We start from the raw sequence: 26,336 nt of genomic DNA on the forward strand, positions 1-26,336 counted from the left end.
GCAAAAGCACTGGAGAGTGCCAAATCCTGTCTTCATCCTTTCACTCCCCCTAAATATCAGGCACATACTTACAACTTACAGGTTGATTCCCATGGGACTTACTTTATAACCCGTTAAAGAGTGTGGAAGGTTTCTGTTGACCTGAGTGAGTTTTTGGGTCAAATCCACAGTGTATCAGCTCTTTCTGAGATCTAGACTTGGGTTTATAAGGTATGAGTATAAAATACAGAATTGTGTGTTAATAAACCCAAAGGACCTTGGTTCTTCCTGTGAACCAAGCAATTCTGAAAGAAAATACGATGCTTATTTTGATGATTTCAGTTCACTTGGACTGACATGGAATTCTAGTTGAATTTGAGAATTTTGATGCTTGGTTCCCATCTGTAAAATGAGAAAAATGAAGTTTTGTCTCTGGAGTGCATCTGTGATAAAGGTGTTTCATCACATGTAGGTGTGACCATTTTTAGAGTGAATGAATGGGCTTTGAATAAAATTAACTAAGCAAAAGCAATTAAATTGGTGTTAAAAATGGCATTTAACCATTTTGCTAAATTATTTTGTATAGGTAACTCAAGCTGTAGGAAACGTAGGGATGTCACAGGTTTCACAGAAGACTGCTGCAGAAACAATGCTGTTGAAGGAACAGGTAGTGGTTAAACAATCCAGACAGGAGTTGCCCCCACCGCCACCCCCAAAGAAAAGGCAAATCCCAGGGGACAGTGAAGCAAAGAAAAAGTAAGTATATGTCACTGCCATTTCCCCTTGCTCACTAGAGACTACAGACTCATGTCTCTTGATCTTGGCTTTTGATTCTTCTTTGATGCAAGTGAGGAATACGAAGTTGCAGTGGTGAGGCTTGGGGAACAGGAAGGGAATGTTATGTACAGCCTTGTTTTCAGAGCGACAGAAAGCCTGCAGCTTCCATTAATTTCAAAGGGAAATGGCAGTGTGTTTTTCTCAGAAAAGCGGGTCTTCAGTTCTTTGTACCTCAGCTCCCTTGCTGAAAGATAGAATTAATTATATTTGCTTTCTTTTGGAAAAACATCTTCTCATCTTTGGTTGAAAAGTGTTGTGAAAGTGCCAAGTAGTTTGATTGATTGATTTATTTATTTCTAATCTCCATAAAATAAATGGGACGAATGGGAGAAACTGCACAAAAGAGGCTCAGAAACCTGTACAATCTCCCTGGTCTTTAGTAATGAGGACAATATTACAGGGGTGTCTCCTTTCACAAGCATGTCTGGAGTGGCTGTCTGATTTGCACATGTACAGTCATAGAACAGTTTGGGTTGGAAGTGACCTTAAAGATCACCTCGTTCCAATTCCCTGCCATAGGCAGAGACACCCTCCACTAGACCAGGTCGCTCAAAGCACCATCCAGCCCACCCTTGAACGGTCCCAGGGATGGGGCGTCCATAACTTCTCTGGGCAACCCGTTCCAGTGCCTCACCACCCTCATAGTGAAGAATGCCTTCCTTATAACTAATGTAAATCTATGCTCTTTCAGTTTAAAACCATTACTCCTCGTCACTACTGTCCCTAAGTGAGTCCCTCCCCATTTTTCCTGTAGACCCCCTTTAGGTAAGGTCTCCCTGCAGCCTTCTCTTCTCTAGGCTAAAAAATATTTAATGGCATGTGTTCCGTTGTCTTTATTAAACAGCATGCCTAAAACTAAAGGAATTGTTTCAAGATAAACTAAGAAAGTAAATGGTTTATACTCACCATTTTGCTTTTTGTGCTTTCCTGAGAAAACAAACATTTTTGAAGTGTCACTAGTTGAAACCTTTCGCAGGTCATTTAAAGAGAGGGTAAAGGACTGTGTCAAGAACAGGGAATTTGTGCGCTAGGTGATGTGGGTTTGCACAGCGAAGAAGAGTTGTTCTCCTTGTTTTTCTGAAGGAGGAATGGAGGTTTGAAGGGCTGAGGAACCTGCCCAAACCCTGTTGAAGACCCTGGTCAGACCCTCCAAATTCTGGTGGGGGGTGTGTGGTTTTGTGCATGTGGGTGTCCCAGGGCAGTAAAGCAGTCAGCAACCCATCTGCCCATTCTATCTGTCTCATGAGTCGCGGAAACTATTTTGGACTTTGAAAGCAAAAGTGATTTGATCTGTTAATTTTTTCCTAGAGTTCAAACTGTATTAAGGACAGGGTCAGTTAAAATAGGTTGACATTTCTGATGCTTTTGCCTTATCCCAGTTACTTATGTTGAAACCAACAAATGACCAGTAACTAGAATTTTGCAGGTTTTCCCATTAAAACTTTGAGTGACTAACAGAGACTTCTGCATTTGTTGGTAGGTTGTTATTCCATGTTAGGATTTGCATTGTGTTACGTAGTTTAACTGTAATATGGCCTGACTTGTGGTCTGTATAGCGCATCTGTCCTTGTTTCGAGTTCTGTACAATATTGGTTAATTTGGAAGTTGGGTTTTTAGTTTGTTTATTTTAGTTTTTTGGTGGTGGTGGGTTGTAGCTTAGAGGTTTTGGGCATAAGGAAGTTACATTAGTATAGACATGCCCACTGTAGCCAAAAAAATGAAGCTGTAAGCTAATCTTTAGTCAACTAAGCATTCAGAAAGTTTTTTTTCTTTCTTACAAAAAATTGTACACTGCCACTGCTATGAGTGCTTGAGCTGCTGGCCTTTTCTTCAGACTAAAGTGTGCTGCAGACTTTTACAAAATCTAGAACTGCAATTCTTATTTGTCTTGTTCCTGAGGTTTATTTTATTACTTTCAAAATAGTTGGCATTGAGAGATCTTTTTTGTGACACATTAAAAGAAACAGTACTAGTTTCCTTGAAGATCTGTATTAAAAAATTAAGAAATAAATTGCACCATGCATTCTCAGTTTGCTCCCAAAGGCTAATACCATGGACATGATTTCTGCTGTGGTGGGTTTTGGAAGTCTGTCTCTGTCCTACCACCTGTGATTAGTAATATGCGAAACATGAATCTTGTGTGCAGCCTTGCTGTTCTGGGACTGAGTAATGTGCTGAAGTTAAGACTTCTGATTTTTAAGACAGTGACTGAACAGGGAGAAATGACAAAAAAGAAATAATAATTGTCTGACGCTTTAAACCAGGTTTGATGCTGAAAGTGCTGAGCTCTTAAACTGGATTTCAAAATCAAAATCTGCCATTCAGGCCACAGACATCAAAGAGTACAAGAAGATGAGAGAGACTTCAAACATGAAAGAAAAGTTGAAGGTAAATTGGGGAGATAGTGTTCCAGTGAATAATATATTTTGTCTCTAAGCTGGAGATCTGGACTGATCCACATGCTTCATGGGAATTAAGTCCTTTAAACGTTTCAGAACTGGACATATGTGGAAATTTCTCAGCAGCTAGACACAAATCTTTGCTTGTGTTGGGGTTTACAATCTACAGGAAATTTTAAAAACACGTATTATGGATGTCCTCTTTGGAGTTCTGCTAAAATTTGTCTTCGGGATGACTGTCTTTCCACTAAGCAACATATTTTGGCTTTGTGTTTCATAGTTGGAGATGCACTTGATTGACACCACTTTTATAATTTTGGCAGAGTTGGGCCACTGGGCTGCTTGGAGACCCCTCGAATCATACTGTGGCACTGCACACACTACCACCCAGGGTCCAAAGTGGTTTGCTGTTATAATGTTTGGACATGTTCGCTCCATTAATTTTGGAGAAAACGTGATACTTACAACTCATGTATGGTATTAGTGACCTGCAGGACAGAATACATAATTTTACAGGATCCTGTGGGAGCCATGAAGTAACGATTTTATCTTCTATTTCTTCTGTTTCAGGAATGTATTCTTGCCTTTTATGGTCCTTGAGCGTGCTTTGCTAATGAAGGCTTACTGGAGCTTTAGCAGGACCTGAACCTGCCTTTGAAATCAAAGACAATACTTAAAAATATAAGGAGACTTCTCAGGGCTGTAGTGAAAAATGGTGCCAGTAGGAATGTTTGGAACAGCAGTACTGTTGGAAATAAAAACCAAAACAACCCTCCCAATAGGTTATTTTTAGATCTTTGTGAATGTTTGTAGCTTTTATAAAATAGGCTCAGAGATGAACACCAGGTTCCCATGAACGACACTTTTTAAATGATTGGGGCTTTAAATGGGTAGAACAGTGTGTGTTCTTCCCAACTGCACAAGTAAATACATGCTGCTTCTGAATTTAGTGTAGCCAGTCTAAACCAGAGTAATGACCTCGGACATAAGTTTTGAAAATATTTTAATTTGGAGATACTTTGTTGTAATCACAGAGGATGTTTTGTGGCCTTGTGGCTAAGGAACTGACTTTTCCTCCGTGGATGTATTCTGCCTATTGGCTCACACAGGAACATTCACTAGTATGTATGACTTGAGAGAGGATCTTCTTTCTCTGAAGGTTTTGGTAGTCACATAGGATTTCCCTTACTGTTTCTTTATGAAGGAGAGTGAAGCACTAGAGCAGTGGATTTCTAGTGTGCTATAGTTCTTGCCATTTGGACTTCTAGGAAGCAGGTTGTTATTCCCTTCTATTCCCTTCTACTGGAAATCTCAGTAAGGAGTGTAGAGGCAAGGGGTCCTTTTTAAAAGTCTTTTCATCACTGGTTCACATCAATTACAATTTTTTGATCATAAGTGACTTGGTTTAGCTGGTGTCCCCATATCAGATTTCACACAGGAGGATCGTCAAACTTTTAAACTATTTTATTCCTTATGTTGTACTGGTCTCTTGCTTGCCTGGGAATTGAGAGCTAATTCCTTTTGCATTTGTTTTCCAAGCAAACAGAATGAACGTGCCTCTTAGAAGGTGCTGTATCCAAGAAAACTGGAATGTATTTTGAGTAATAGGTGAAAATACGTGTTACTGGGTTGAGGTGGGGGTGTGCGTAAAGAAAAGTGACCTTCTCTGAAACTGTATTCTTTTGGGGTTCACTTTGTAGATGATTGAAAAAGAAAGAGTTGAAAAAAGCCAAATGTTAGATGAACTGAAACGAAGTGGACATATTCTTTTGGATCAAATGGGAAAGGGTAAGCAACTTTAAGGTTTTTCTGTCTTGTGATTTAATCAGATGAGTTGCTGGGAAATAATACTGAAATACGCTGTCTCCTAAGCATTGCAATATAGTCCTTCCCTCTCCTTCTGTTTTCTTTCCTCCAGAGACACTGGCCATTGTTACTGTTATTAGTTATTGATATGTGTTTTGGTTTTATTAAAGCTTATAGAGAAGCAATATTAATAGTCTTTGTTTAATGTGTGTGTTCGTTTGCAACCTTTTAAGAGCTGTTTTTATTTAAATGTAAATAATTTCTTAAAATAGTAGTAACATACTTTTGGGGGAAGGAGGTTAAATTGTGTGTAGATTTTAAGTACAAAATTTTGAAATACAGCTTCCTTGAAGTAGAAATTTTTAAGCCAAGTGTAAGCTTGATAAGTGTGTATATATCTCTTTATTCATAGTTTTCTCTATTTTTGTAAAAACTGTCAGTTATATTTTGATGACACAGTCACCATTTATGTCTCAAAGGCAAGAGAGAAGCCTACATGCTTGACAAAATGATTGATTGTCAATTAAAACACTTATCACTGGAAACTTATAATTAACATCAGTGAAAGTTGAATCTTCCAGCTTTGCCAAAATCTTGTTTCATAATATGACAGAACTCCATAGTGAAATGTGACTTTCTCCATAAGAGCTGTTCATATCATTCAGAGACAGTCTTTTAGATCTGCTATGCACTTGGCTTCTGGTGAAGTTTCTGTGATTGGTAGCATTCAGACAGGTGAAAGGATGGTATCGCTGGCCTCATCTGTGATGACTGGTCAGACTGACATACTAACCAGCATCCGTTTTGGAAAATGCTGATTTCCACTGGATTTCCCAACTGTCACGTTTTTTCCAGCCATCTCCTTTACCTGGATGGCCCAGTCTGTTAAGCATTCTCCAATCCTCCCCTCCTTGCCTGTTTCACATATGAAGCTTTTTATGGTGGGTAGCTGATAGCTGGAAGCCACTGCTTTGATCTGGAGTTTGCATTGTAAAAATTTGTAGCTGTTCCTTGTCTTCAAACCTGGACAGAAATCCTGCCTGCCTCCTTCTCTCTCTTTTGTAAAGTTGTGATAAGTCATGGCTATGAAACGGGTATTTGTTGACCATAACAAGAAATTCATAGTTAAAAAACTGCTTTGTATCAGGAGAAAATAAGGTACAGAAATGCTTCCTAACTGTTTGAGGTCTTAAAAGTTGGGATGTATAGAAAATAACCAATCTACAGCCCCTGGCTTCATTAAAGTCTGCTAGTATGTTTTGTTCAGCTCAGAATGACAGCTTTTCTCTTGAAATCCAGGCCCAGCTACACCTGTGTGGAATAATGCACAGGACTGGCATGCATGTGAATACATCCATTTCTATCTTGGGGCATGTGCAAGCAGTGCCGTCATGGCAGTGCCCGATTGTTGCATGCACGCTCCTCTTATGTGGCTGGTTGCAGCTTCTGTATTGTTGATGCGCCAAGTGTATGGCCGGTGTGTGAAGCACAGGGAGGATCTGTGGAGCAAGCAGAGCCTTCAAGTGCCCTTGTAGAAGCTGGCTGACTGCCCTCACCAGAGCTCTGGGCTCCACTTATGCTGAAGCAGTGCGGCTAAAACTGCTCGTCTATGACTCTCCTCCTTATACTCAGATCTAGATGTCAGGCCTGTTAATTCAAATGATGCAAACATGTCTTATATAAAGAAGGTGATACCTTGAAAGAGAATCTGCATCAGAAACTTGCAATGGTAAGGAAGTACTGTTGAATGCACGTTGCACTGAAATTTCTTCCATGTATAGCCAAATCATCAGTTACTTCTGGCACTTGAGGAAATAAAAGAACAAGGAATGAGTAGGAGGTCTGTTCACTTCTGCTGCTGCATCCTCAAGTAATGCATTGAATTAACAAAAAAAGATGGTGTAGCATGTGCTTCACGTCGTCGCTGTGAGTGTGAAATAATCTCGTGTTTTGTTGTGTTGCTTTTGTAGCTGTTCATATTACCTAGTTATTAAGCATATCTGTGTGCAATGTGACATGGTTGAGCATTGCTCCCTGTCTCGCAGGCTGACTGGGTTTTCATCTACCTTTTCAATGAATTTATTGCTGCCTTCCTGCTTGCTCCAACTTGCTGATTCCCGCTTCCTTTGTGGAGTCTAGAATCATTAAAAAAAATAAATTCACTGGAACCTTATTTAAATAAAGCTTATTTTATTTAAATCTACGTATCAACATTTAGACACAAATCATGATGAAGAGAGTCACGATGGTCAAGATTCAGCTCGTTGTTACAAATTCAAAAGTTATCGAAGGGAACAAATGGAAATGGAATATCTCACTCTTCATTTTACCTTTGATGAAATAAAAAGCTGAAACACTGTTAGTAATAAATATAGTTTTATGGACAATGGACCTGGAATCAAAGAATTTTGCATATTAATGCAAATGTGCTCCTGTATTTAAAGATGAAAGGTTAAATGCTTATTAATCAAAATGTGTTGCAGTTAATATAGCTATAACATGTAATCTTTTTAGAGGGACTTTCTACAGTGGATATAAAAACTGTGATGGAGAAAATATTGTCAGGGTGGAATGACGTGGTTCAACATCTGGAAGAAGTGGCCAGAAAGATAAAGTACCAGGAAGATATAAATGCTTATTTTAAGGAAATGAGTGAGCTTGAGAAGACTGTAATTGAGAAGGATGGCTGGCTTAAGAATGACGCTTCTTCAGCATCCCAGCCCTCAATGGTCCTGAAAGACTTATGTCAGGTAAGTCTGGCAAAACTTGCTAATTTTGATTGGAAGCTGTTAGAAACACAGATATCTCAGAGGAGCTTAGCCTAGTTAGTAGGATAACTCAACATTCCTGAGGCATCCATGGCACCCTATTTGACTGGAAGATTTTGGTAGCTGTGTCACAGGAGTACTCTAATGTTGTTGCCCTAGTAATGTGGTGGAGCTGTGCTGCAGTAGCTTACTAAAATCTTTGTGTTAACAAGGCAAGTATGAGATTTGGTTTTGTTTTCAATCTTCCATAGCGGGAGTTAACTCATCTTGTAAGCCTGAGCCCACAGCTGGAGCACCTGAAAGCCACCTGCAAGGCACTCACCTCTCAGCCCATGTCTCCAGACTTCGTTCAGGAGAGCTTGAATGGTTTTCTGGATCACTTCAAGCTGACTCGTCAGAAACTAGAGGAATGTCACCAGCAGCTGAAGAAAGGTAAATACATACATATAAACATACATACATATATATATATTTTTTTATAAGCCCTCCTGTTACTTATGTTCTGCTTTTTTTTTTTTTGTTGTTTTGAGCTTGTTGAAAACTCACTGGATTCTGGTAGAGTTTTCATACTGAATCTGGGAGGCTTTGGCTCAAGCTGACAAAATCTTTTGGTTCACCCAACAGAGTATTTGTATGACCTTCCCTGTGCACACTACAAAGCATAATGTTCCATGGTATTAAAAGTGATTATGCAAGGATGCAACATTCCTGAAACTACATTTAAGGAATTAGCAAAACATATTTAAGGTGGATAATGTAATTTGAAAAGCTTTGTGTCTCTGGCTCTTACAGAAATTAATAATAATACTAGAAATGCAAAACGGAAGATTAGGAGGACCTTGTAAAATTGAAGTGCACATGTGAAACTTATTCTTTTATTGCTTTCTTAAGCACATTAGTCATACATAATTACCTTTGGAAATTTCATCTCTGAAGTGATTTGGAGTCTGGCTTGCTTTTCAGACACTTTCTGCTTGAGTTTTTTGTTGCATTAGAAATTTCATTATGAGTATTCAAACCAGTCACGCTGGCTTCTAGAGGATTTTAAATGTAGTGCACAAAATATGTAGCTCCGTTAGTATTTTACAGCTGAACAGCAAGAACACAGACCTATAAGGAGATTTTTTTTTGTTAGTTTTCATTTTTTTTCTGAAGGAATTCAAAGAAGCATTTCGCTAATGGCCCCAAATGGAAGAGTATTAACACTTTATTCTGTGTGTAATAAAGAGAGGCTCAATTACTAAATTGTTAGGCCATCTATATAATGTTTTGCACCAGCCCTGCATGCTTTAATTATATCCATGGGGAAAACTGTATGAATAACATATCTACCACACTCAAATTACAGGGTACGCTTCCATTCTTATTGTGAGGAATGATTATTTCATGACTGTTCTGATTTCATGTACTTTTGAATCATTTTGTTGGTATTGTGTATGTTGTTAATTATTACATGGTGTGACAAAAATACTCCTTATTTTTTCATGCCACACATCACTTGAGGCATTATTAGTATATTTGAACCAGATACTACTTGGTAAAGACACCTTACATATTGTAATATGTTGAATTTGTATTTGTGTATTTTTGTGAGTGATAATTTCTCTGCAGACTGTATTGTTAAAGAACAGAGAGAAGTGTCAGTTCAGGGTTTCGGTTGTTTATTTATGGAATGGTTTGAATTGCTGTAAGGTAAAAGAACTTCCAGAGCTGTATAACTGAGAGAAACAACTGGTGGTGGTACTTCAGCGTTTGTGATCTTGGCAGGCTTTGACAGAAGTCCAGCTCCTTTCATGGCTCTTCCTTGAACCTCTGAAAATTACCTCAAGAAGTGCTGCTACTCAGTCCTGTCTCTATAGACATTTTTATGGGAATTGTGACTTAATTTTTTTTTGTCAATGGGAGGCTGTTTTAACGATTTCCTTGTCCTTGAGGATTTGCTGTAGTTTAGTGACAGTGCACCTACCTGCCTTTTACTGAATATCCCCCCTTCCCTGCCCTTACATTGATCCTGGCTTTTTGAGAAGAGGAACCTAGACAACTCCGACTCTGTCTAGCAATGTTGACATATTCCTTAGTTATAAATAGTATGACGGTTCCGACAGTAAGCTGTTGAATAGCTGGCTGGTGAGTCAGAACAAGGCTTAGATTAACTTTCATTTGTGGCAGTAATGAAATTGCTTAGTAATCCAAGGCAAGAGGATGTGCCTACCACAGTATGGGTCTTACAGCTGAAATCCTGTTTGTTGCAGTTTTCTAAATCTGACATTTTCATTCTGAAATGCCAGTGAGGTGCTGCCTGGGATTCCGCAGAGGATTGGCTTGAGCAAAATCTGACTTGCAGTCAAAGATTGCAAGCAGATGCTCCATCCAAACTTTAATTCTCTTTTCAGTCTTCCTGTATAGTGTGTCTGTTTTGGCAACAGGCTGAAAGCTACTATTTTTATGTGTGTGTGTGTACGACCAAACCCCCAAACCCTGTTACTACACCAATACTTAACTTTATGTATGTATGTTTATATACATATATGAAAACACTAGCTTATATATTTACTGTATGCAGTGTAGATATTTAACTTTGTGTAATATTTTATATATTATGCACATATGTAATACATGTGCTATACTTCATATTCTATATATGTAGTAGGTATCTCTGTGTGTATTTGCATATAAATACCAGATACGTCTAATAAAACTTTCTTATAAAATGAAAAATGCTAAATAGAAGGGGGTTAGGCATGCAAAAGCCCAAGGACCTTTGATTACTCCACCCTGCCTGCCCCAAGAGATTTTAGGTACTTAGGGGTATAAGAAAATTCTGAACATGGGATTGAGTTTTAAGTATTTTTTTTTGGGGGGGGGGTGGAGGTTGTAGTAGTATATTCATTATATTCCATATAATATATAGTATATATTCTTTCATATTTTTTAAAGGAAAATAAATTTGACACCAGCCGAAGAGTTTTAGCTCTTAGAAGGTCTTGGCAGGATTAAACGTACAAGTATCTCTCTCGTGATTTCTTGTTTCTAAATGATGCTGCTAACTTTATGTTCACATTTCTCCTATAGTTCAGATTTTGTGTCTATTTCCTCACCTTGTATTTTGTTCCATTACTCCCTTTAACGGTACCAGAGATGGAAAGCCAGCCAAGCCAGGAGTATGTGGACTCACTGCAGCGGCTGAAGGACATGCTGGGTGAGCTGGAGCGCAAGCAGCAGGCCATTACCGGTGGGCTGAGTGAGCCCAGCAAGGTTGAGAAGGCCCTGCAGCAGGCAAAGGTAACTCTTGCCTTTGCACCGGAGCAAGGAAGCTGCTTATTGATCTATGCCGTCCTCATTTCTCCTGCCTGGTTTTCAGTGGGATAACTAAAAATTTGCTGAGCTGGAGGTTGATAGAGGTGTGGAAGGGTGGAAGCAGCCTTGGAGGGCTGGTTGCTGAGAGCTGGGTTAGCGCAGGCTGCTGCGGGATGCATCCAGGTGAGGGCTGAGTTATCTCCAAGCCTACGAACTTCACAGCTTCTCTCACTGCCTGTGCCAGGAGATGAGGCTGAGAGGTAGGACTGCTCAGCCAGGGGAAGGGAAGGCTCTGGGGGATCTTCTCTGAAGTGCTGCAGCACCTCAGACTACCTTGGCCACGTCCCCAGCTCTCTCCAGGGCGTCTGTCTCTCGTGCTGAGGAGCCCCAAGAGCATCCCCTCCTAGGAGCTCGGTTGGGTCAGGTTGGTGACCTGATCCAAGGTCTGCTCCTTTGCCCCCCGAGCTCTGGCTGTGAGGAAAGCCAGGAGCCAGGGCCTGCCCTTCCTTCCCTGAGGACCTGCTTTTCAGCTCTCCCTGCCTGAGCCACCCTGAAGCTGCCTGACAGCTGTGCCCATACCGGGCCTGCTCAGGCTTGCTGTCCTGGGGCAGCTGCGTCCCTCCCCTGTGGCTGTGGGGACTCCCTGACCCTGCTTCTGCCCTCCCGGTGAGGCCATGGTTTGCAGGCTTGTAATCCTCTCATCCAAGCCCTGGGTGTAGCGCGCCCAGCCGCGGCATGCCTGCCTGTTAAAAACTCTCTGAGGTTCACTGGTTAACAAATCCATCCCATTCCATCCTGTGGCTGTTAACAAGAGTAACTGTACGGCTCTGGCCTCAAGATTGCCTTTCAAAGGGAAACAGTGCTTGCAAGCCATAGAGGTAATTGATGCACAAATTCTGTCCAGTAGAAGTGGTATTTTGTTTCCTATTATGAACCTATGAAGTAGTGGAAAATCTATGAATGACAATTGCTTTGTAAATATCAGTTACTGCCGTGGGGCTGGAGTGAGGAGGGAGAATCATGCACCTCCAGTACCTTTTTTTTTTCTTTCAAAAAACATAGACAAATACTTGCTTGCTGACCTGGGATTGCCCAGCTCCTCCTCCTGCACTGTAGCAGGCACTGGTAAGTGTTTCAGGCATAGATCCAAGCCAAGGATTGCTTCAGTCCGTGACCCCCTGCACAGAAAGCTCTTGTTTGCACGCCCCTCTTCAGTCTCATTGCTGCTTCACTACCTATTGTGTTAGAGGAAATGGTATACTTTATCCTGTTTCTTTTCTGTAAATACAAAGTAAAATTGAGAATGTAAACAAATAAATTGAATGTTCTTCCTTAGTAAAATATATGCGCATATGTCTCACGTACAAATTAAATGTATATAGTAGCAAAGTTAAATTAGTGAAATTAGTAGTGGTTTCATGTGTTCATTCCAAATTTCTTCTAGATTTTAAACAGGATAAACAAAATGGCCAGTTTAATGAAGTGGCAGTGTTTTTCATGTCTTGGCTTCTATCTTCAACTGTTACTTTTCCTTAATATTAGGAAATTAGCTATTTCAGCCAAGTTACTCTTCATATCAGTAATGCCTTAGTGAATATATTCAGATTGTATCCTCCCTGTATTCCAGTTGGAAGAGTAGCTTTCAAAACTCAAGTATCCAGAACTTTCATTGCACCTAGACATTACAATAATTTTACTTTACAGAACTCAGAAGGACACACTCACGCCGTTTGGGCTTTATTGTTTGGGGTTTTTTTTGGTTTTTTTTTTTTTTTTCCTTTTAAAAAAACCCAACAATCTCTGGAGGGAATGAAAGAACTGAGGTCTTGGTATGTCTACATTGCAGTTTCTTTTGTGACTGCAGTGTCATGCTTTGTTAACTTGAGTACTGGTATCACACAGCACAGGAGAGGACTAGGTGCGTGGGTGTGTTGAGCTACGTGGCCAAATTCAACAGCCCAGTCTATAATCTCTGCTACTGTACCAGTAGAGCAGCTGAAGATTTTGCTGCTTAAGAGGATGTTTGGACATGTCTGCAGCAATAACTGTGGTAACTGGACTATCACTCTTTACTGAATCTGTGCTCTGCACAACAAAACTCTTTGATGTACTTGCACTTGTAGGGTATGTACCTGTTGTATAGCTAATACTGGAAGCAGACTTTTTTCTTTTTTTTCCCCATTGTAGACTGTTTGTGAGACACTAGAAGCCCAGAAGCCCAGGGTAGAGAAACTTGCTGAAGAAACAAAGGCTTTGGAGAAACATGCTTCTTTGGATGTGAAAAAGGTCTACACGCAAGAGTTCAAGCATGTGCAGGGACACTGGGACAAGTTAAAGCTCAAGATTTCCAAAGATGTTAAACTATTAGAGGAAATTACATCCAAGTTAAGAATATTTGAGGTAAAATTAAAGAATTTTTTTGTGTTACGTTATTCAGTTGTTTTAGAGCCCTTTATGTTCCTGCAGAAGTCCTGATGATACTGATTGAGAAGTGGAATGTTGATTGGGTTCCTAGTCTGGCAGAGGCTGGAAGCATATATAGTGTATTTGTAGCAGGGTAGCAGAGGATTTTTGACATGCTCAGGATATTATTTTACCTTCTAATAGAATTACTGTTCACTTGAAATTAGCATTCCTCTTTCAATATGGGAAGCAAAGGTTACACTGAAGGTCAAGGGTATGTCAGCTGTGCTGTTGAAGGCTTTATCCCACCAGGGGCTGAGTGCCCTCTATTGTGGTTGGTGTCAGGTGCCCAGTGCCTTATTAATTGACATCTAAAATTAAAATTCCATACCTGCTACAGAAAACCTGCTCCTTAAAGTTGAGGTTTCTGTCAACAGCAATAAAGAATTAGTTCAGCCCCTTAAAAAAGGAAGTAAAGAAAATGTTTAGGTATGGTGAGTTTTCTAGTTCCAACAGGTGGCCTCTGAAGTGTGAAGAAGGAGAGTTAAAGAATTAATCTTAATCTTATGTGTTTGTATGTCTGTGTGTATATATACATACACACACACACACAAGCACATATGAAATCCTGCATGACAAAAAATCCCAGTGCTTTAAAAATGAAGAGATTAAAATAATACCCTTTAAGATATTTAGATGTTTAACTGGCTTATAGAAAGGGGAGAGATAAGTGCTTAAGTAACTTAGCTGAGGTTGACTCAGTATTTACTGGTTAGATGGGTGTGTCTGTGTTGCCTTTAAGTCCCTGCTCTAGACTTTATATTCCTCTGGGCAGAGGAAAAAAATGATGAGAATTAAATAAATCACGATTTAGCCCATGGCAATATTATTGTGACCCAAAAGTTAATAGGCAGTAACAGTTCTTTAGTATCAGCTTGAAAGTGCAAGTTGATCAGAGCACTATAAAAGCCCAAATATTTTGCTGTTTCTTTTTTTCCTATAATAATGTTTAAATAGACTTTCAGTTTCATATTATTTTCGTTTTCCTATTATATTTTAAACCTCAAAAAGCAAGAAGTGCTTTTAGAGATTCTCTGCCTCTCAGGATGAAGGCACACGTGCATTAGCTAACAGAAATCTGTATTTTTACATGCATTAAACATATTTTAATATGTGCAATTGCTTGCATTCTTTTCTGTTTAATAGTGTATGTATCACACAACTTATAAACAATAAGCAGTTTGCTGTGTGCACCCTTCTCAGAACATTGGTACCATGTGTGCACAGCACCACTTTTCCCCAAAAGTTTCTTTTAGTCTTGCTCTCCTCTCCTTCTGAAGCAGAAAACTGTTCTTTTATTTCAGTGGATTCAAACGTCAAGCTGTGTGTGTGATTTTTCTTTTTAAGCTAGACAGGTTCTTTAATGACTGTTTGAGTATAGGAATGTGTGTTTAAACTGTAATTTGTATTAGTAAGGTGAGGTAATTGACTTGCATGACATTGCAGTGAAAGTTGGACAAGGCATTGCTGATTATGGTTCAAAGATAGTGAAAGCCTCAAGTCCTGTGTGGCCTGCCCCCCCCCGCCCCCCCCCCCAGTCTCCCCGCCCTGGCCCCCAAAACCTGCAAGAAGTCATAGTTGTAGTAGGGGTAATCATGGAGTCATAGTAGGGGTAACACTGTAAGTAAATGACAAGAGCAGAGTGCACTTCCTTGCTCCCATGAAAAGTCGTACTTCAGGGGGGAAAACTGCTGGAGGGAAAAACTTGCTCCTGCTTGTAAAGTGTTATTTAGTAACTGTTCCTTTCAGGACTTGGGCTGCTCCTAGCAGTCTGTGTGTGTGCAATGTGTTTGTATGAATAGCATGAGTATGGTAGTCCAGTCTAGGCTAGTGAGCTTGTAAATGGAAGCCACAAAACACCCTATGAATAGGAGGAAGAACTGCAGATTTTTGGAGGGAAGATGTGTATTTCTTTTGTTAGGCTGTATTACCCGAAGCATAAAGACAAAAGCTGTCCCTGTCTGCCTCGCTTCCCCACTAAAAAACATGTTCAGAAAAATGTGTGTTTGTGCACCTGTGTTTGAAAGAGTTTCGGTTTTTAGTCTGGTTCCTTCGAACCCATCCTTCCATAGCTACTTGCAGCAGCCTGTGAGGTGGTGTGGAGCTGTGGAGGAGCTGATGCTGGTCAGTGGGAGCTGACTGCCTAAAGTGAGCTGGCTTGTACAGGAGTCCAAAAGAAAATAACTTGTTAAGACTCAGCCAAGGCCTTGGTGATTACTTTCCAGCAGTCACATCCTCATTAATTTTTCTTCTGACTTTGGCCTAAACGTACAACATCCTGCCGTGCCTCATTCTCTTCCTTTCCCTTTCTGGTTACACTTACAAGTTATTTAGCATGACAGGGTAAATATTCTGCATGTAAGCCCGCCTCAGCATCATTTGTGCAAAAACTTTGTCTTGTTCTTCAAGTGACTGCAGCTTTCCAGTTCCCTTGATTATCTGTAGCTACACTGAGCAAGACCTACTGACCTCATCAGTTTTAGCAGCATTGTTTTCTCCCTTAATTTCTTGTAAGTGCAAAACTTTTTTTTGGCACTTCAGTCATGTTCATTTGAGTGGTCTGTACATGCACCTACTTCCCTAAATTGCACCTTTAACTGGGTAAAGAAAACTGAAATTCTTTCATGCCTAACTGTGAATGTAGGGTACATGTGTGCAGTATTAGCATGGCAGGTTTTTATTTAGTAATGAATTATTCAGGTTTTTTTCCAGTCAGAGTTTAAGTGCCTTGTTCTCTGTGGCTGTCCAAAGTGATATGGTGTTGGTATCACCATGTCTATGAAGCACTCATTAATAAGGATTTTTATGCCCATAGGAGTTTTGAAGAGCTATGGAGAGAAGAGCATTGAAGTTGCATGCTGCTATATAGATCTGAGAGGAGAATTTTGTTGTGAGCGAGATGTTAAAAACTTCCCTGTTACCTTAAAAAGGAGTACAGAAGCTGAAAATTAAATTAAAGCAGAAGAAACAATGGAAGTAGTTATTAAATAATTAAAAATGGAAAAAAATGTAGTGGTGCTGTCTGTAGAAATATGGGACTTGCAGTGGGGGTGTTTTCTTATAAACTGAATTTTTCAGTACACAGTTCCTCTCTTTTCTAAATGTTTCATAAAGCTGTCGATGGATGGACAGTCATGTATTTATAGTCTCTGATTTTTTCCTTTTAAAGGAGTGGTATGATTTTATACAGAGCTATTTGTAGGCTAGCACCGTATGGATAAAAATGAGAATGTGGAGCAAGTTGAATAAAAATATTGTGGATGGCATTGAACCGATCATGGTGGAATATTCACCGTAAGAAAGGTTGATACGCGAGACTGGGTATGTGGTCCTGGTGCAGACACTGAATGGGTTCGTACTGGAGATCTGATACCAGAGACACCAGGATTAGTTTGGAGAATGGCTGGGCTCCTTGGTTGAGAGACGAGGAAGCATCTGGCTGTTAAAGGAGGAAAAATAATATTTAGAAGTGGGGAAGAAAAGGAGGGGAAAAAGTGAATGACCACCCTTGGAGAACATGTGGTCATGTGCAACTACACACAGGTGTTGGTTTATTTTTGATGTTTCTTTTTTTCCTAATTCATCTTTAAAATAGTTTCCCCAAACTCCTCATGTCTAGGATTTTAAAAAGAAATCGAATATAATTATTCTCATTTTAACAGTGAGCAGACAGGAGAACAGTGCTTGAAATGCCCTTGTTAGTCTGACGAGCAGGTCAGTGGCAGATCTGCCTGTGGGGTCTGTTGCTCAGGTGGCCCTTCTGTGATTTGTGATGTGACAGAGGCTCCCCCAAGCTGACAAAACATGCATTAGTAACATCATCTGTGTTTCGCTGTGAGACTCTAATACTCATGTTATGTGAAAATAGGCAAGGCTCATTTTAGTAGTTTTACATCTTGTTTTTGCTAGAAGAAAATTTCTGTATCTTTTATTCTCTGTTATCATACTGCTAATAATGCATGGCTTGCTGCGTCTTTCATTATGTATTACCTTCAGTTCTTTTTTCTACTGCATGACTGTATGTCACGTGATTTTTCTAGGAGTGAACAAGTTAAAATTCAGCACATTTGACCTTTGTTCTTGCCTGGAATAAATTTTAGATAGTGGTCCAGTGGTTTAGTTATGTCTAAAAATTGTGAGCTCTTGTACATCAACCTACACTGGGTATTTGACCATTGGTAACTATTTACCAGTGCAATGCAGGAGCGTTCACTTCATTAAACTTCCTATAGACTTGACTGATAATTCAACAAGTTATTTAAATGTGTGCCTAACTTTGTGAGTAAACCCATTTAATTCACTTCAGCTACCTGTGTGAGTAGCTTACTGTAAGTGAGCTAAATTTGGTATATGCTAAAATGCCTTGTCCAATGGCAGCCTTTGTAAATATGTATTATCTTTTTTACATTAAGGCGTGGTTCACTGTTAAGCCTCCTAGGGTCTGTTTTTTTGAAAATTATTTCAGCCTAATCAGCTGCTGGAAATTCCCCCAAAATGGAAAGTGAATGAAAAAAAGTGTCGTGGCTTTGTCCTCTAATGGCACCACTGGCCTAAAAAAAAATGTGATCTTAATCTGATCGGTTTTTGTTAGTGCAAACATTTTTTTTTGAGAAGCAGTGTGTAACGTATTGATTGATCTTGAAAGAACTGTTATTTCAAGGTTTTTAAGGAAACAAAGTGTGTGCTTTCCTCCTCAGTGACATGCAGAATAGAAGTTGAAGCTGGTGAGCTTTGACTTAGCTTCTCAATAACAGTGCTGTGACACAATTGTGTCAGAATAAAAAGATGCTGTCTATTAAAAAACTCAACCAAACACTCCAAAAATGTTGATTAAAAGAAATCAAACTATATTATCAAAAAATGACAATCACATTAACTCATTTGAACCTGGACAAGGAAAAGCTTTTTCCCTGCTCTAAGTTTGTGGTGGTTTTGTTTGTAAGGGTGGTTGGGAACATCCACAATCATATGGGAAGGAGATAATCCTCCTGTCTCCCTCTCAACCTACCTCATCGCAGGATATAAGGCAACTGCCAAACATTAGGCAAAGTAACTCTGAAATTGTGTATGTAATTACTTCTTTCCTGTGCATTGCTATAGTGAGTACAGTAGCTGCTATTGGCCTCAAACAGCTAGATTTTTGTTGTTGTTGTTTTTAGTGGTTAGTCTAATAGTCTGTGGTATTTCCTTTGTATGTCTGTGTTTCTGTCAAAGACAAATGGATTTCCCAACATAGCTTCTGCTTGTCAGGTATGCTTAGCCTTACCCCATCCTCTTCTCACTGCATATATTTCTGTAGGGCTCCCTTTTCCTTGGAGTGCAATATGTCTCTCAAATGAGTGTAGTGAAAGCAGTTGTATGTGGTTTCTGTCATCAGTAAAATGCTAATCCCAGCCTTCAGCCAGGTCCTTCATTTGAAGGGTAACCACATACTACTTGAAGCCATGCTTGCCTCCTTAATTGATCTCGTGTTTCTGTGTGATAGATAGCCTGGAACAGTGCAGTGTCAATTAAACAATGCTGTGGCATGGACAGCAGAATATCATTATTGTGAATTTAACTTTTGTATAAATTTGAGAACAGAGAAGTTGAGGGGGAAAAACCCGCCAAACAACCAAACCCAAAATTTAAACCAAAGGAGGTCTGATTCAAAACCAAGGCAACGCTAGCAGCTTGTAGAATATTCTTTTAAAGCTGCTAGAAGTTGAAATGCAACAGCCATGCATTCTTCATCACAGCACTGTGTCAACTCTTCATTTACTGTATTTGATTCAGGCTGATTCAAAAGTTGTTCAGAAGTGGATGGATGGTGTGAAAGACTTCTTGATGACAGAAAAGGCTGTTCAAGGAGATAGAGAAGGACTTCAAAGACAACTTGACCAGTGCACAGTGAGTTTTACTCTTTTAAGTATTCTTTTGAAATAATTACTAACATCATTAAATATTGTCCATGACATATTCCATAAAGCCTGCCATAAAAATTGTTTTATCTTTCTTCAGGGCATATTTTAATTGGCTCCTTGTGTGCAGCCGTAACACTTTGTACTTTTCAAAGGTCTTCACCATGTTTACAAATACTCATCCACAAGGTGACATTATTTCCTCTGAGAACGTTTATATATTTTTCCCAATCTCGTGATTAGGGAACTGAATCTGTGAGAGAAAAGGGCTTTCTGCATTAAACTCCCAAGGGCAATAAAAATAGCAAGCAAATAACTTTGATTAAACTCCTAGGGTTTAGGAATTATGTGTGCCTTATAAGATTCCTTTCTAGCTAGTGATGCATAATGGTCACAAATACAAGAATTTCATCTTGTATTAAGTAATTACAGTGTACCTTCTAATGTTTGTTTCCAGGGGAAGAATGTAAGTCTGAGGTATGCCAGAAACATCAGGTTATTTAGTGCACATAATCTACAAACTTGAGTTATTCCAGCGTTGACATTTGGCATGTGAGAATGTTTGCTTTGCATATGGCAAGCTGTATTTTGTTTTTCAGTTGCGTAGTTCTGTTGTTTTGGGCCACTGAAGGATTTTTTAAACAGTCTGTTATTGAACATATCAATATGCTTTTATATTTATATTCCAGTTTCTCTGGAATAATTAAAACCTACAAAAATTATTCATTTTCTCTGATATGTGCTCAGATGTTTGTCAACGAAATGGAGCTGATTGAACCATCACTGAAAGAGATGAAAGAAGTAGAGTCTGCTTTAAGAGCTCAGCCTATTGCAAGCATAAATACTTGGGCAAAGTCTAGGCTAGTAGACTGCCAGACTCAATGGGAGAAATTGAGCAAACAGGTGAGTTCTCAATACATTGCCAGTGCGTGCTTGTTACTAAGCTGTTTGTTCAGTTGTGTGACATTGGTAGGATAGTGAAGAGGTGAAGCAGTGAAACAGTGGGACAAGTGTGTTTTTACTTGTTCCACTGGCCAAGTGGCTGAAATCCAACTTTGCCTAATGAACCCTTCAGTAGTTACAAATATGTTGGGGGATACCTGTGCAACAGTAGTTTTGTTTGAATACTTTGTTTGTAACTAAAAATTAATTTGTTCTCTTTGTCTCATGCTGCTCTTTCTGGGGTGGGTGGGAGGGAAGTCTTGATTTATTTTGTTCTGTGTTCCTGAAATCTGGAATATTATTCTGGCCCTGTGTAATTTCTGCCTGCTTCCAAACAATGTTAAAAAAAAAAAAAAAAAGACTATAGGTAGACTGCCTCTTCTATATTTGATAGTTTCTTTTGGGTGGAAGCTTTCTGCTCTATGTAGAAACATACTGTTTATTTGTAACGCCTGGCAAGGATCTGTGCTGGAGAACCGTGCTGTTGATGTGGAATCCAGAATGCATGGGCTGTGGAAAGAAGCGATGCCTGAAGCATTTTTAGTGCTCTGTATAAAGACATACCTAACTATATGATACTTGTGATCACGAGGTGGTTTTCCATCTGACTATTTTTCAGGGATTAGTTCACATGCAACAAGGCAAAAAAAAGGGTCAATTTCCTCCTTCCATCACCTCTAGATTTTGTTGATCTGCAAAAAATGGATCATGAGTTCATGTGTGTAAAAGTCTTATGTTAATTAAAAAGGCCTGAAAATGTTTTGATAGTAAAATACTTTAACAAAGCCTTGTGGTTTTTCACATATGCAAGGACATTTAAGTAACAAAACTGCTGTTTCTTTCTCCACCTTGGATTCTAGATCATTAGTCAGAAAAATCGCCTGTCTGAAAGTCAGGAAAAAGCTGTAAATCTGAAGAAGGATTTGGCGGAGATGCAAGAATGGATGACCCAAGCTGAAGAGGAATATTTGGAGAAAGATTTCGAGTACAAGTCCCCTGAAGAGCTAGAGAATGCAGTGGAGGAAATGAAGGTCAGGAATAACAAGTCATTGTAGAGACCTGCTTAAAGAGAAACAAAACTTAATGGCTTTGGGGGTTGACCTTTTGTGGAATTATTATCTATGTAGAAAGGAGCTCAGGTCATGACAAGATTAGTGGTATTTTCCAGCTTTGCTTTGTGGAATTTTTTTTTTTTTAAATCACAAGCTAGAAAAGCAGATGTTCTATTCGGCCATGAGGGATAGAGGTTTCATAATGAGTAGCAGCTTGCCCAGCTGTTGAGCCAGGCTTGCTAGGTATAGCATGTCAAAGAGTAAGAATATGGAAACTTATTGCAGGAGATGGAACTTGAGAAAGAAAGAAAAGGTGATATATTATCCCTGTCTAAATTAGCAGTTGTGAAAACATTCTCCTGCTGCTAACTGTTGGGCTTCAGTTTCTTGTCCCCTAGATATAGTAAAACCATGTTTAGAAAAGCAGTTTAAAACAGTTCTGTTGTAAGGTTATCTTGTGTTCCTCATCTGTTGCAAACAGTGGTGCTGGTCCCTGCTTCTCTAATTTTGGGACTGGTAGCCAAATAAATGGAGGGGAAGGAGCTATTTTTGTTTCATAAATTACCAGTTGAATAGATAATTTTCTTGAATGTATGTGCAAAGTAAACAGTAATTCTCTCTGCTTTTAAATCTAAGAGTTCAGGCGTATCTTCACAAATGTTTTTAACTTGTGTTCACATTATTTAAGTGAGTATCCACTATGCAGTTAGTCGACGGAGTATAAAAAAATTTTTCCTCCCTTACAAGTGCTTTGACAAATCTATTTGAAGTTTTGAATTGTTCTTCTTGAAGGGCTTTCTGAAGCACTCTTTAACAAGTGTTTTAATATATTCATGTCCTTTGAAGCCATTTGAGATCACGTAGTCTGACAGCCTGCTGAACACAAGCCAAGAAAAGAAAGAACCCTCTTTTCATTTGCAATCTGAGTGACTTTGAACACATTTACCTTTGTCAAATCCAGATTATATTCTGTACTTTTAAATTTGGCAGATGTGTCATTGAACCATTAAGCTTACTGTAACACTTGCATATCTTCTTTTGTTTGTAGTAAGAATATTATGCTGGGACTATTTTAGGACTGAGAGAGAACACAGTCTGTATATTTGACCAGGAGAATTTTTACATAAGGTTTTGAAAAACTTTTGAGCTTGCCTAATTCTGCTCTCATTTGAACAGAGTGGAACTCCTGCTGGCATTTGAAGGTGTAGGTTTAAGATGAGGCTAGGTGTTTTTTCCTAATCCTTCCATAAAATAATGTTCCCCAGATTTTTCCATTCTTTGCCCTTCCATTAGCTGGCTTTTTTTCTGATTGCCTTACATTTAGAAGACACCTTGAACAATATGTACAACAATAATGCTGTCATGTACTGAATTCTACCATAAAGTGCAGTGCTTTATATATCAAAGGTACTTCAACTTCATAAAAACGCCCTTGAATCCTGAAAATAAAGACATATAGGAAAGTCTGTATTTCTGGAGCCTTCTAGTTGTCTCAACAGAGACAGGCTCAGGCAGGTCTGTATGATCCGTCTTCTAGCTATCATGCTTCCCGAATACTGGTTAGGGCAAAAATTAACAGCTGATAATACAATTTCTCCAGGCCTGTGTTGGGAGTTGTGCTGCGTTTATTGTGCATGTTTGTTACCAAGCTCCTATGAGTACAGTTGCCTTGAAGGAATTCTTCTAGTTATCCTTTTTGCATATTCCTCTAGTGCACCCAACAGCTATGTGAGAGGTCCCAACTTTGCAGTTGCACATGTCCTGAGTAATTATGTCCTCTTTCCTAGATAACTTTGGGAGATAGTTACTGAGCTCTGAGACTCATAACCTCTGTAAGATCACCCTGCCTTTTTTCCTTGATCTGCTTGTTTTTAGCAAACCTTTTTTTTTCTGATGAATTTCTCTTTTTCATATCTGTATGCTAGTGCATAAATAGCTCTGAAATTGAACTCTTTTGCTTTGAGTCATGCATTTTTAATGAACAAACCATAAATGGTAAATATGTCTGTGTTTAATAATATAGGATTTTTCAATGCTTACTAACATAATCTGAATTCCATGCAAGTTAGCATCGTATTTTGTTGTGCTCAGACCCAAGGATACTTTGGCAGCAACACTTCCAAGGTTAAACTGCTCATCTTTGGTTTGAGTGGTGAATAGTTGTCCGTATGGCAGTTGAGGGCTGATTGTGTAACATGTTTCTTTGGGCAGAGAGCAAAGGAGGATGTGTTGCAGAAAGAGGTGCGGGTGAAGATTCTTAAAGACAACATCAAGATGTTGGCTGCCAAAGTGCCGTCTAGTGGTCAGGACTTGGCAACAGAGCTGAACATTGTGCTGGAGAACTATCAGCTACTGTGCAATCGGATCCGAGGGAAGTGCCACACTTTGGAGGTAAGAACGATAGCTCTCAGCTTTGTAAAATGGAGGCAGGTGGCACAAGAGGAATGGAGAAGGACACTTAAAAGTCCAGTTTTGTCACTGAATCCAGTACCTTCATTGTAAATGCATTTTGCTGTGGCTCCTTTCCAAGGTTATGTTACCTTGAGATGACATCCTTGGAATCCGTGAGAAACGACTTGACTTGGCTTTTATTATCTGCATTGTAATCAACACTTGTACAAATAAATAACCTTGTCTCACAGCTCTCTTGTCCATCCATGTGTCTTTCAAAATGACAAAAATAAACTTCTCTGAGATTAAAGGTTGATACATGATGGTACTTGGAACATGTTGATTATAGTTTGGGGTTGGTTGTGTATGCCCTGTCTTTCAAAAGGAGTGGATACATTTTGTTACATTCTTAAATTGTTATAAGAATCTGGATGTCAGTGACAATTTCAGCATGAATTTAGAGACTTCTATATGTATTTTGCTTATTACTTTTTATCTTGCTGCTATAGTTGCAGGCTTTCCTGTCTAAAACTTGCTGTGTCATGGCTTGTTTTGGAATATTTTCTACTTGCCTATTTTAGGTGAATGCCTCAGAAACATAACTAGTTTAAGCTGTTCATGGGGTATTTGAGCTACACCTGGCATTCTAAGCTAATTTGTTTTTAATGTTGCTCCTAGGAGGTGTGGTCCTGTTGGATTGAGCTGCTTCAGTATCTTGATTTAGAAACAGCTTGGCTAAACAATCTGGAAGAAAGGGTGCAAAGGACAGAAAATCTGCCTGATAAGTTGGATGCTGTCAATGATGCTCTTGAGGTATTGTAGTCATTCTGTTGGGCTATTAGCTTTTCAGATAGCTCAGTTTAAAACCCCCATATATCAGTATTCTACAGAAGTGTAGTATTTGTGTTGAATATTCTGATTCTTCAGGTTAAATGAACATATTACTCTGAATCTGGAATGGATATTTGTAAGATCCTCCAGCAAAAGCTGAATTTTGCTGTATATAATTGTGTTGCACTTGGTGTCATGGTAAAATTGTATGCTCTCTCCTGTCCTGTGTGAATTGATTCCTTCCAGCCCTATGGCATGAAATGATGTGAATAGGTGAGAAGTGCTGTGAAGTTTAATTATCTAAAGCAAAATGACCGCTGTACTTGCCTTGTGCCATCATGGATTAAGCCAGAACTACTTTGTGCTTTTACAGCACTCTCAAGACATTTGAAGTGTAAAACTTCTGTGCATGCAGCCAGATTTCCACCTCTGAAAATGCAGTAATGTTTAGTGTCTTGACCTTTAAAACTTTCTCTGCTGATTAGTCCCTGGAATCAGTCCTACGTCATCCAGCTGATAATCGAACCCAGATTCGGGAACTTGGGCAGACGCTGATTGATGGAGGGATTCTTGATGATATCATCAGTGAAAAATTGGAGGCTTTCAATGCCCGCTATGAGGAATTGAGTCACTTGGTAAGAATTTGGGGGTGGGGTTGGAGTAGACTGGGTCTTTCAGCTCAGTGGTCTGAAATAATTCCTGTTAGCTGAATTCATAGATGCAGGACTGCAATACAGGTAAAGGAGGAAAAACCTTCACAATGTTGTCAGCTGTTTTCAGTTTGGAATAATGCCCTAAAAGCAAGATGCTTCCCCGCCACCCTCCCGCCTCAACTTGCATCAGGCTTTGTTTTGCACACTTGCACACCCTTGCAGTGCGGGGACCCCCAGTATTTTTCCAGGTAATTTTGACGAAAAGGCAATTCCAGTCTCAAGGCGGACAGCTCAATAACTGAGGTTAATATTCCCTTCCTACTGCCATAAATACTGGTGAGCTGCTCACTAACTGTAAAAAATGAAGAAACAGGAATAAGTGACATTTTCTCTCTTTGAAATGGCTGGGAAGAAGTCACATTGAAATAAGGAACAGAGGGAAAACATTCTTATCATTCCCCATCTGTTATGTTGTCCCCTTTCCTCTTCTCATACTTTAGACTAAACTTTTCCAGATTTAATAACTAGAGGAAGACTAGTGGTATTTCAGGCTGCATAAATTTGTAACTTGTGTTCTGCACCCTGGTAATGCAGGACCCCACCAAATTGTAGGATGGGAGTGTTTTTCTGTCACTGCCAAGGTGTAGTCAGAGGGGATTTCAGTTCATCCTCATTACATCGAGCAGCAATGAATGCAGTGCCCTCACCTGGGGGCTACGTGCTGTCATTTAAGTTAGCATTCACTATTGCTTTTCCTGTTTTAACACTACTTTATTGCCAGATAAAAACTCTGCTGGCAGCTGCAGTGCTAACACACCGGGCTGCTGACAACTTTCCGTGTCTCTGTGTGTGTATGTACACACCCACTGGTCTGTGCATGTGTTGATAGTGGGGAATTTTTGTTCCCATGCTAGTAATGACATTTCAGATGAACTTGGAAGCTTTGCCTGTTGAAAGGAGAGGCAATGGAGGGAAGGAACTGTGAACCTCTGTTTTTACACTGTAACAGAAAGATAGA

The 26,336-nt window shown here is 39.4% G+C and overlaps 1 protein-coding gene across 5 annotated transcripts in view; it reads left to right on the top strand.

Annotated features, from left to right (window-relative positions):
• The window catches only part of UTRN (utrophin), a 386,253-nt gene that overhangs the window by 94,779 nt on the left and 265,138 nt on the right, over positions 1-26,336 (top strand). For all 5 annotated transcript variants that reach the window (XM_055714514.1, XM_055714513.1, XM_055714516.1 and 2 more), the window contains 13 exons: positions 566-735; positions 3,081-3,204; positions 4,916-5,003; positions 7,536-7,771; positions 8,041-8,221; positions 10,926-11,071; positions 13,274-13,486; positions 19,325-19,438; positions 20,197-20,352; positions 21,252-21,422; positions 23,655-23,834; positions 24,513-24,647; positions 25,151-25,300. In XM_055714514.1, coding sequence (XP_055570489.1) covers positions 566-735; positions 3,081-3,204; positions 4,916-5,003; positions 7,536-7,771; positions 8,041-8,221; positions 10,926-11,071; positions 13,274-13,486; positions 19,325-19,438; positions 20,197-20,352; positions 21,252-21,422; positions 23,655-23,834; positions 24,513-24,647; positions 25,151-25,300 — 2,064 coding nt within the window. The remainder of the gene's footprint in view (positions 1-565; positions 736-3,080; positions 3,205-4,915; positions 5,004-7,535; positions 7,772-8,040; positions 8,222-10,925; positions 11,072-13,273; positions 13,487-19,324; positions 19,439-20,196; positions 20,353-21,251; positions 21,423-23,654; positions 23,835-24,512; positions 24,648-25,150; positions 25,301-26,336) is intronic.

Source organism: Falco cherrug, chromosome 6 (assembly GCF_023634085.1).
Source record: "Falco cherrug isolate bFalChe1 chromosome 6, bFalChe1.pri, whole genome shotgun sequence".
Taxonomy (NCBI): Eukaryota; Metazoa; Chordata; class Aves; order Falconiformes; family Falconidae; genus Falco; species Falco cherrug.